The following is a 10,838-nucleotide window of genomic DNA, read 5'->3' as shown; positions in this document are numbered from 1 at the left end:
TGGTTTATCGCATAGTTTGTACGACATGTGTCAGCAAGTAACATAAGTTAAGTTATTGGTTTATTTTTTGATACTGGGATTTGTTTGTCCTGCAAAATCATCAGTTTTCCCTGCCAGACTGGAATTTCTGTTAATGCAAATAAATGTTTCAAACAAGTCATTTTGTTCTTGAGCTGCTCACAAAGGCGACAAATCCACCCCACCCCCCACGCTATAGCCAGCATAAATAAAAAAGGGGAAACGTGTACATGAGGTCAGTCTGAACACTTTATTGTGAGCACAGGATATCAGCAAAGTGCTGGAAATACAAGTAGCACACACCGAGTCAAACCCAACCCAGAGGAAAAAACAATCACTGATGCCTGAGAGCTGAATGAAGCTGCAGACGTAGACGCCATTCAAATACTCATGGAGTGTATACAATTAAAAAAAAAGGAAGAGAAACATTTCTACAGCATGACGTTAGCCACTGGTGTTGGATTGGGGAATAAAGTCTCCATATTTTTTTATTTTTTTAGAAGTCAATTACAGACGTGTCACCTCACTGATGCAGAGCACAAAGTTGCGCTCAGGTCAGCAGGAGCACCATGTGGCCATAAAAGACTGGAGGCACAGTAAGCATTGATAAAGGTGAAGAAAATGCGTATAACGTAAGCAGTTTAACAGCCCTTGTGATCGATCCAGGAAGGAGCTTATGTAAAATCTGGAGAGGAGACTGATGCAAAGTCCTGTTTAGAGTTGTTAAGACATAAAAGAGAAACAGCCGACACCAACCGTACAAGTACTGCTATGGAGATGGTGTGTAAATGATGGGAAGAGGTAAATGGCCCTGATATGATGTACATTTATTGATATGTAATGCCTTTTTTTTATATATATATATATATATATATATAAAAATCATCAAACCTGAAATAAAGGCATCAAAAAGTCATGTATCCCTGCCCATGTATTAATATCAGTACAAGTTTTGTTAAAAAATAGACTGGCAAATACGATCTGAAGGCAAATGGCTCAAATAGACTTCCCATTTCTTCCTGGGAGCCGCATGGCTGCTAAAATACCCTGTTCAGGAGAGGAACACACATCTAAAGCAAGGTATAGGTACTTTATAGGTACTTTTATTTCCCCGTTCTCTCAGCAGACACAACAGGATGCTTAACCATCTGAAAAAGGCATGGTCTAAATTCCAAACTATTTCCCCAACGTCCTGGTACAAATAATCTGCTCAAAGGCTTTAGGATGACTGAATCCAAGAGCTGCGTCCAGCAAAGGTTACGCAAACACCGTACAGTGACCACGTACAAACAGCAGTACTGCCTTCTATAATGTGCTTTTGACAAGGCAGATCATGGTAATCAAACAAAACAATCTGAAACACTGCAAGAAAGTAAGAGAAAGGAGTAGAAAAGAAAGCAGCAACAAGGGAAAGGAAATCAGATTTCTCGAAAAATTTGTTTTTCTCCAAATTAACCAAATCTGGATTGTCCACAGTGTTTGCTTTCTCCATTTATTTTTTAAGGGTTTAATACTTATGAGGAAAATTGGGTGCAAACAAATTCAGTTTTTCTGTGGGAGGAATGACGATGAAGTGACTGGAATTTAAATCAGGATATCAAAGTAAGTGGACGGAGAGAGCAAAAGCTTAGATCAACAAATAATCCAGGAATGAGAGAGAGAGAGAGAGAGAGAGAGAGAGAGAGAGAGAGAGAGAGAGAGAGAGAGAGAGAGCAGGAGGAAAATGATGAAGGATGGCGTCGAGGAATCATTCTTTCCAGTCTTTCTTGATCGTGAGGGCCCACTCCCAGGAGAGATGATCATGCTTGTCGTCATCGGTGAACTTGGACTTGATGGTGTAGTTGCCACGGGCCACCATGCCTTTAGGCGCCTCTTCCAAGGGGGTGATGAACTCGTGCTCCTCTTGTCTGGGTCCATAACTACCGACCATGTGGCACATCTTGTCCACTGTGTTTGACAAGAGAGCGGGAGAGGAGGTCTTAACAAGTTTATCGAGGCACACCATCCACATCCTCACGGCAACGTAAATGTGTCCTTGTACGTTCATTTGTAAACATGTCAGCTAACATAGGCATAACTCTATGTAAATACACATGACATGCAACTTAAGAAAACTGTAAAATATTCAAATTGGAGGCTTTTACATAAGACAACAGATCTGACCACTGAGCTGCTTCTCCCTGCTTCCAGAGGAAATGCAACACGCCGAGTCAGTCGCTTCTTTTAAATCAGAAGTTTAACGGCTGATCACATTTTGCATGTAAATACTTTTTTTTCAGTTTATGACCGTGTTTCTAACCATTTTTATTTTTGAGTGATAAACAAACAGCGGGTAGCACATGATAAACACATCAAATTAAGTTCAATTCTGACAGCTTTACCTTTAATTCCTTTCCTGTATGTATCCTGATTGTACTTCAGGCCCGACACAATCTCTTTGTTGACCTGTAAAAAAAAAACACGACACGCATCATTCAGTACAGCCAATTCGCCATGATGGAGATAAGTCACTGCAGTGAACACCTTCACGCTCTCTGACCTTGAAGGTGATCTTAATTTTGTACTCGACTCCCTCCTTCAGCGTTAATGGTTTCTTCTTGAAGGCCTCCAGTTCCCCTGGCAGAGAAAAGCAGGGAAAGAGAAGTTACTGATACTGGCCAAAGGGTGGCTGGTGCTTGGCTTCAAATACACCGTCTACACTGTTGTAGTTCAGTGTATTCACCAAGAGAGGGCAGCAGTGTCACCAGGAAACGGTTCTCCACCCAACTTAGACATGACGTTATTACTATTTATAGACGAGTGACCCAGCAGGTGATTTAGTCTATACAACAATGGGTACTAATTGTTAATAACTACTACTATGGGCCAGTTCTTTCAGTTTACCTGTTGTAAGGAAAGACAACTGAATCAAATTGGCTATTTTGGGCATTTCATGAGGTGACATTTCTTTCACGTTTCTACTCAAAACAAACAAATCTACTGACCTGTTAGATCAAGGACCAGATCTCCTGCCGCCGATGCACATAGCAGAGTCATTCGTGTCACCTGGACATTTGGAACATTGGGATCTGAATGAGACAAGAGTCCAGAATATTATGACAAATACATTCAGCTTTAAGCAATTTATAGAGATAAATAAACATATTTCATAGGCTGAGTATTTGAACAAGCAGACTTTCCATTTCCTTATGTGTGCTCTGGAACATTTACTTTCAAGTGTCGTACCTGTGAATGTGAAAAATTATTCGATAAACTTGTAAACTGTAAGTTGTACATATTTCGTACATTTTGTTTCAGACCTACATATGCACATATTACTTACTACATCATATCACAGCTGCTTTTGCTTGACTCTCTTCTATTTCCCAATGTCTTAAAACACACTTTGGAGAACTTAATTGTCAATCGGATTACGTACAGAGGCACATGAAACCATTCTGTCAGTTGGTGACTGCTTTCCTACCATTTCAAAACTCTACGCAACTGTTGTCACATCAAATATCTCTATTGATACACAGTTGTCAACATTACCCACTTTTCAAAAAAAAAAAAAAAAAACAGGTCGTTATGGGATTTCTTTCCCCCCTAGTTAAACAATTACAAGGACAAAGCACAATTCCATGATAACAAAAAGAAAAGCACACATTCACTGTCAGAGTTCAGTGTTTTGTGTGGCTAGACATTGGCTTTACAGATTGTGAAAGTTATACGACTGCAGTCACTCACCTGCATTCACATGGGTTTGACCCAGCAGTTTCTCCTTGTACTTGCGCAGACTCTCATCATCTTTGTCCAACTCAGTGAGCTCCTGTAAGCTCTTCGGGGCAGGAGGTGTGTAGCCCAAGGAGCCATCGCAGTCCTCTGGAATGCTTCCTGCAATCTCTGCCAGCTGCTCTTGTGTAGGTTCCGGGTCTGCCATGGTGCTAAGCGTGCACAAAAAAAGACGGCAGAGATGTCAGAGGGCAAAGACTGAAGGAATAAGGACAGATCAATTCATAATAATCAATTACTAAATGAATCGACAACTATTTTTATAATCAATCAAACAGCAAGCTTAAAACCCGCTCTCTAGCTTCTTTAATGTGAATAGTATTTGGTTTCTTTGCGCCATTTGCAAAAGTGCACTCATTTAGGTTTGTGCACAAAGAAAGACATTGAGGGAAACACAAATGAACATTTTCCAAACCATTTATGGAGTTAAACAAAATCTCCACTTCCCTTTTTATTCTTCAGCTAAAATGAAATCTGACCTACGTGTGGAGCAAGACAGCACAAGGTGTTCAGACGTACAGCAGCAGGATTTTTACTACAGGATTTTTGCTGTAGTGTAATTTATCCAGATAGTCCTATAGCATAACTGCAATCACTTAAAAACACTTGATGACAACTTGAGCTATCAATAAGCTGCCGTTCACAAGAAGACACCAGAGCCTGGACTCGAGAAGGTCGAGCCTGAAGAATGTAGTCAGCTGTGAGGCAACTTTCTCTGAGGCTGCCTGCAGCAGTATCATGCAGCAGGGAAGCTGTGGTCTAAACGCTTATGATTATCTCGCCTCAGGATTCACTTGTCTCTGCAAGACCACAAACCGACAGCTGAGGAAAAGCAGTGCTAATTCAGCCGTCTCCACACAGCTGCACTCTCACACCAGTCACTGCTTGTTAGAAGTACGGACACTGATTCTAAACAGGAAGCGTTACCAACATTAGGAGATCATCTACATTTTCTAAGACTTGGATTAAAATGCAAAACATTGGTGCCGTTTTAACACTGTAGAAAACACAGTTATCCACTGGCTTCTGGTGCACAAGCCTGTACCAAAATAGTGGTGACAATATGCTTCAAACTTTCCTGATCCTGATTCCCGACACCCCCCCAAAACACAAAAGGTGTGTGCATTTGTTCAGTGCTAATAATTTTCATTTGCTCCAAATGCAGAAATAAAATTGATGTTATTGTGGCAAAACACTGATTTAATCCAACAACAACAATCTAGGCCCTCAAACCTCTCACCAAAAAACGTTAATCATCAGATGCACATTGGAAAATGTTGCACTTCCTGTAACTTGTGTAGAGTGAAATGCAACATAGCACGAACACCGCACAACAAAACGCTGGCAACGGGTTAGCTACATCACAATAAATCATACTGTTATTGATCGTTTAAAAAAATAGCAGAAAAAGAAAAAGATCAAAACAAACGGCTTCTCCGTTAATCTCCAAATAAGCTTCAATATCATAAGCACAATCATACTTTAATCTATTGCAATCTCATCTCACTGTTGTATGTAAGATAAGGGTGCCAAGAAATCACAAGATGACAAACAAACAAGATGACAAACAAACAAGATGACAAACAGATGTCAGATTCACACATAACACAACATAGGTGGCTGCTCAAGCCCAGTGATCTAGTCATAGGATGAGGAACCACAATAAATGCTGCAAATAAAAAAATCTAAATAAACAAAAACTGGTTTTATTTAGATTTTATTTTACCAACCACATACAAACACCTCTTCACAGAGAAAAGCCAGGCTCTCTTAAAAGCACAGATTCCTGTTCTGCCAGTAGTCTTGCTTTAGCTGTTCTTGCCCCAAGACAACCAGTAAGAGACTCCTCCCAAAGAGAAGCAGGGGAAATGGGGTGGGTTAAAAATGCCATCACATCAGTCTTTAAATATCAAGGAACAGGTTGTTTTCTCACTTCCTCTTCTAAGCACTTGTTATCAGAGTCCTCACCCACAGTGAGTTGCAGCATGTCACACCGACAGAGGAGGAAGCCGCTGGGTCGAATAAGACTGATGTGTTTCGACTACATGAAGCAGGCGAAACAAAACTGTGTTTGTTTCCAACTTCTCCAATGTGAAAATATGCACTGTTGTGTAATCATATACATACACTGGATGACCTTGCATTGGGTTTGGGGAATTTGTAATTCAACCAATTTTTTAAAGATGTAAATAAGAAGTTGTTGGGTCCCTAAAATGCAGCAAAAAATCTCAGCGTTTCCCAAAACTCAAAATGAGGACATTTCCAGAAATATCTTGATTTGTTCACAAACTAAAGATGTGCACTTTACTGAAACTGGGACAATATCCACATTTAGCTCAAGTGATAAATAGATTCTCAAAATAGTTTTGAGGTTAAAATAGCACTTGATTTTGAATCGATTTGTCATTATTTCTATTTATCAAAGTAAAAATATTAAAGGTGCCATATGTAAGAATGTGGCCAAAAACTTTACTTTACTTAATTCAAATTCAAAATACCGAGGTCTTTCAGGTCTCGTTTTCTGACGTAACTGACAACCCGTGGTTGCTCGGCAGCTGAGACTCTACTGACTGCAATGATTGGTAGACGGTGGTAGGTGGCGCTACATGCCAAAACATGATTTCTAAACAAACATGATTTGCAGTCTGCAAAAGATTTTTTTTAATGCAAATATTTTGGCTGTACTGTTGTCGTTGGTGAGTTCAGTTTGTTATATGAACATTATTCCTGAGTCTCTGTGACATATTAGGAGGATTTTATGGCCAGTTGCTTTAGATTTATTACATAATGCACCTTTAAATAATATTTGTTTCAAAAATACTCTATTCCATGTGTTTAATTAAAATGATTGATAGAATAGGTAGTACACAATCAATGCAGAACAGTTAGTTACACAGACCTTTTGCTCTTGTCGTATGATAGCACTTTTTATACACTATATTAATTGCTCACTATGCATGAACAAGTAGCATGCAGATTCCCTCAGTGCATTTCTCTGGTGCAAGCAGTGGCAAGTTGAGCAACTGTTCAAAAAATGTGTCCTGAAATGTCTGAAATTACCCACATCGTTCACAGATGTCATGTCAAGACCGAGTTTTAAAGTGTTCATCCAGCAAATTTAAAAAAGGACCACATGCTCCATAAAATGGATTAGTTTTAACAATGATGAGCTGACCACCCTCATGACATACACATTCTTTCTCACTCAACTCTGCTCAAAAACAATGCAGACTGTGGACAAGTGGCTACATATTGAACTGAAAAGGGAAAGGCCCCGTCATTATTCCAGCCACAGTGCATGCTGGGAGAGAACACGGGGATCGTGAGCTCATATAAAACAGTCCCTGAATGTGAATGTTGAACCTCTCAATCCAAGTGCAGTGGGTTTACCTCCACCTGCACTGTTGTGCATGCAGTGCTCATAATCTGAATGCTTGGCTGGACTAAGCAGCACAGTTTTACAAACACCTGGCATGCCAGCAGCTGAGGCTTCAGATTAGGCGACGTGTTACTTAGCAACACCGACGAGTGGTGAGAATACAGAAGGTGGGATTACAGCTAATGAGGCATTTGAGGACAAAACAGAAAAGTGTTTGGAGTCGTTTAGTGACGCATTTAAGGGATAGCTTGGGTTTTATCATAACGTATTGACACCAAATGTTCAGAGCCTGCTGCCATCTCCTGCTTTTTCCAACTGTTAGAGTCGACGATGTCCATCACCAAGTTCAGATGTGTCATTTTGGGACTTAATTGAAATCCTTCATTCGAATTTACCGAAGTGAAAGGAATCAACACTGTCACTAAGAGTCAATGGAGATAATTGGTCATAGAGCTAAGACCAAGGGATTACACAGTCTTTATAAAGTGGATGGATGTGGGTGGGTGTTTAAAGTGGAGCATGTCACCAGAATGTCCTTTAACACAGCCCAGGCAAGCACCTCCATTAAAGATGCATCAATACAACACTGGCACCGTCAGGAAACTGATAGTGTCCTTTTTTTCCTCGCTCACAATGTCTTGCTTGTAATTAAAGCAACAACCTGATGTTGATTGACTTTTGCAGCCAAGTAAAATGAAATACTGCATATCAAGAGAAACACAAGCAGGGCTGCATGCTTCTAAGCTTATTAGTCGACTTATTGGTCATCTCAATTGTGGCCGACAGTGTTCCAGCAGTGCTCAGGGTCACTTAAGAGATCATTTAACATGATGCATTACAGGGACTAGTGATGCAAAACAAACAAAGAGATTAGTCAAAGAAATTCCAGTTGAAGTCAATTAATAATTCCCTTTAGGCCACCACCATGTTAAAAATGAATGTAAAAGTAAAGGGAGAAATAAGTTAATAAGGTAAAACTATTTCTTTGTTCATGTAAAGTTAGCATCAGTGAAATTATTTTGTGACAATAAGTCACAAAAAAACTCAGAAATCAGCATGTAAATGAACGGGGAAATTTGAGTATGTCGCAACACTTCAACGAATCAAATCATAACAATCAGCAGTGCCCCGTCTCACTCACACAGATACTGTGTGGAAATATACGTTTATTTAATCTATCTCAAGCACGCCAAATCAGTAAGAATACAACATAAAAATCGAATTAGCATGTTTTTCACAAGCTTCCCCTGTATTTAAAATCTTTGTAAATATGGGTCACGGTGCAAAAATGGGCAGATTATCGCTAACTTTGCATCTTAAGTAGCGTTTGCCTTTTTCAAATTCAGTTGTGCATGTATGCATTGATTACAAATGAGGCCCCAGATTTTTCTGTCTGTCAACTGCAAACTTCCTCTTTTGGGCAACAGTGTGATGACGAGTCACATCCTGTACAGCACAGAGTCATGTACTGTCGGGCTACTTATTTAATCGAAATTGTACCTGAGGGGGTTAGCGCAAGCAAATCATTTTGTGATGACATACACGGACACTAGCACTACTCGTGTCAGTAGATAACATTTGCAGATCCCCCGACTAAATTGAAGATGAAGTAGTGTAATGTACGCACCAAATCTTTGAGGAAGCGTTGCACCAAGAGCTGTTAGCAAAACTGATGCAATGTGAGGAGGAACCCATTATTAAGGGTCATAGAAGAGCAAATTAAAGCAAGATTATATTATAGATTGAAAATTCCTACTGCACAAGAGCTTTTTAAAACACGGAAACTTAGGCAGGATGTCCATCACAGACGACGTTCAACTCACAAAGCCAATGAGAAAGAAAATGAGCAACATGGAGACTTTGAGAGAAAAATAAAACACACCTCTATCCCAGGAAGGACCAGAACAAATAGGAAGCTTTAAAAATAGCCAGTGAGAAATCCCTGCATGTAGCAGCAGGAAGCTGGGAGTGAATGGATAGACAAGGTGCCCAGCTGAAAGGTCAGGGCTTATTCCCCTTCTCTACAGGAGTTTCATCGACATGCCCAGGTCCAGCCTGCTACCCTGGGCAACGGCTTCAGTGGAGGTATCTGACGCTACACGATGCAGGGTTACAGATTAATAGTAGCTTTCTGCAAGATAAGCAACGGCCCAACCTTGCGCAACAGGTGGTTTGAAAAGAAATGTACACAACAATTTGACAAAAAGACCAAAAAATTGTGTAAAAAAACCCCATTATTTTACAATATGTATTGTTTCTATAAGCAGTTGCATGCATTGAAGCCAGTCATTTATGGAAGGAAGTGTTTCAAAAAGGCTGCCATTAAAGCTTAGGAGAGGAGGACCACACAATGTGACAAAGAAGGCCAATTTTTTACGAGTGATGTCCACAGTGAACAGAACCAGAAGATGGGGTGAAAAACAGTTCATATATACTACACAGTGACAGAAATATGAAACAAATAAGGGCAATCATTAAAATGTATATCAGAATTTACTTGAAAACTGTGGTTCTGACCCTTGATCACCATTTGTGAGGCTTATTGAATTATAAGGATGATCCCTAAAGTGAAAACGTTACACGACGAGATGATTTTGACCCATTTAAAGTCAAACTAACATTAACTTTAACTGCAAAATGAGACATCCGGTCGCCGCTGCAAGGCTGCAGATCCCCAGGTTAAGATAAAGTAAGCGCAAGTGTCTGCGGAAGAAATCTAATGAACAGAGTCCTCAAAGTCTTCGAAAAGAAAAAAAAAAAGAAAACTTCAGGCCATCAGGCATGCAAAGAAGAAAATGGAGGCTTCACGGTTTTGTTGATGTCTAACTTTTTACCCAACAAGGCAAACTCGTAGCTTAACTCAAAAGAATACCGATACACTTTTGATGTGCTCTCGACTAAGAAAGCTTTAGGCTGCTGTTCGTGAGGTGTGAGCAAACCGAGCAAATTCAAATCCAGATGAGATCCAGGAAGTGGCAGAAAAATGTTCCTCTTACGCCACATGACTGCTCTCTCACGCCTTTTTGAAAGTAAAGCTACGAACAATGAACTTCTGGTGCATTAGTTAAATAATCCACTCACTGTGTGGGTATTTTTGGCTGTAATGGCTGACATTACCGTAAGTAAACGACCAAACAATGTCACTTCAGATCAGGCTCGGCACCCGGAAACGAACGACTAAAATACTTTTTTTTTTTTTTACTTCTAAATGCCACCGAACAACTTTTTTCTTTAAACAAAAAAACAAAAAACAAATAAGCAATAACCAATTAATACAAGGAGGTAATTTAAAGACAACTCGATGTGAATCTAACGGGTCAAACCCGACTACAGGAAGAAGTCTTTGATTAACAAACGGGATCTTTTCTGACGGCGAGGGTTGTTAAGTTACCAAAAACGTCGTTAACATGCGCTGAAAAGCGTGCTAACTTTCTGCTAGCAGCGCAGGGGGTGTTTGCTGAACGTTAAAACTAATTATTGTGAGAGTTTAGAGGGTTTTCGTCAACTCTTACCTTTATACAGACGGACAGCGAGAGAACTCTCCAGTGAATGGTGGCGAGTGTGAAGTGAAATGAAGCGGTAAAGGAAAATCAGAGGCATTGACAGCTAACGAGAAAGCACATCCGGTCTCACCCCTTCAAAATAAAAACACATTCTTTACGCTGGTTTT

The 10,838-nt window shown here is 40.0% G+C and overlaps 1 protein-coding gene across 1 annotated transcript; it reads right to left on the bottom strand.

Annotated features, from left to right (window-relative positions):
* Positions 1–285: 285 nt before the first annotated feature.
* On the bottom strand, positions 286–10,719 carry arhgdia (Rho GDP dissociation inhibitor (GDI) alpha). The gene is made up of 6 exons (XM_083896640.1): positions 10,681–10,719; positions 3,745–3,941; positions 3,003–3,086; positions 2,558–2,634; positions 2,400–2,463; positions 286–1,965 (listed from the first exon to the last, which is right to left on the bottom strand). The coding sequence occupies exons 2-6, from the start codon at positions 3,935–3,937 to the stop codon at positions 1,766–1,768; spliced, it is 618 nt and encodes a 205-aa protein (XP_083752766.1). The 5' UTR covers positions 3,938–3,941; positions 10,681–10,719; the 3' UTR covers positions 286–1,765.
* Positions 10,720–10,838: the final 119 nt, after the last annotated feature.

This window comes from Microchirus variegatus (assembly GCF_963457635.1).
Source record: "Microchirus variegatus genome assembly, chromosome: 10".
Lineage (NCBI taxonomy): Eukaryota > Metazoa > Chordata > Actinopteri > Pleuronectiformes > Soleidae > Microchirus > Microchirus variegatus.
The sequence above is the reverse complement of the archived record's forward strand: the minus strand, read 5'-3'. Positions and strand labels throughout refer to the sequence as shown.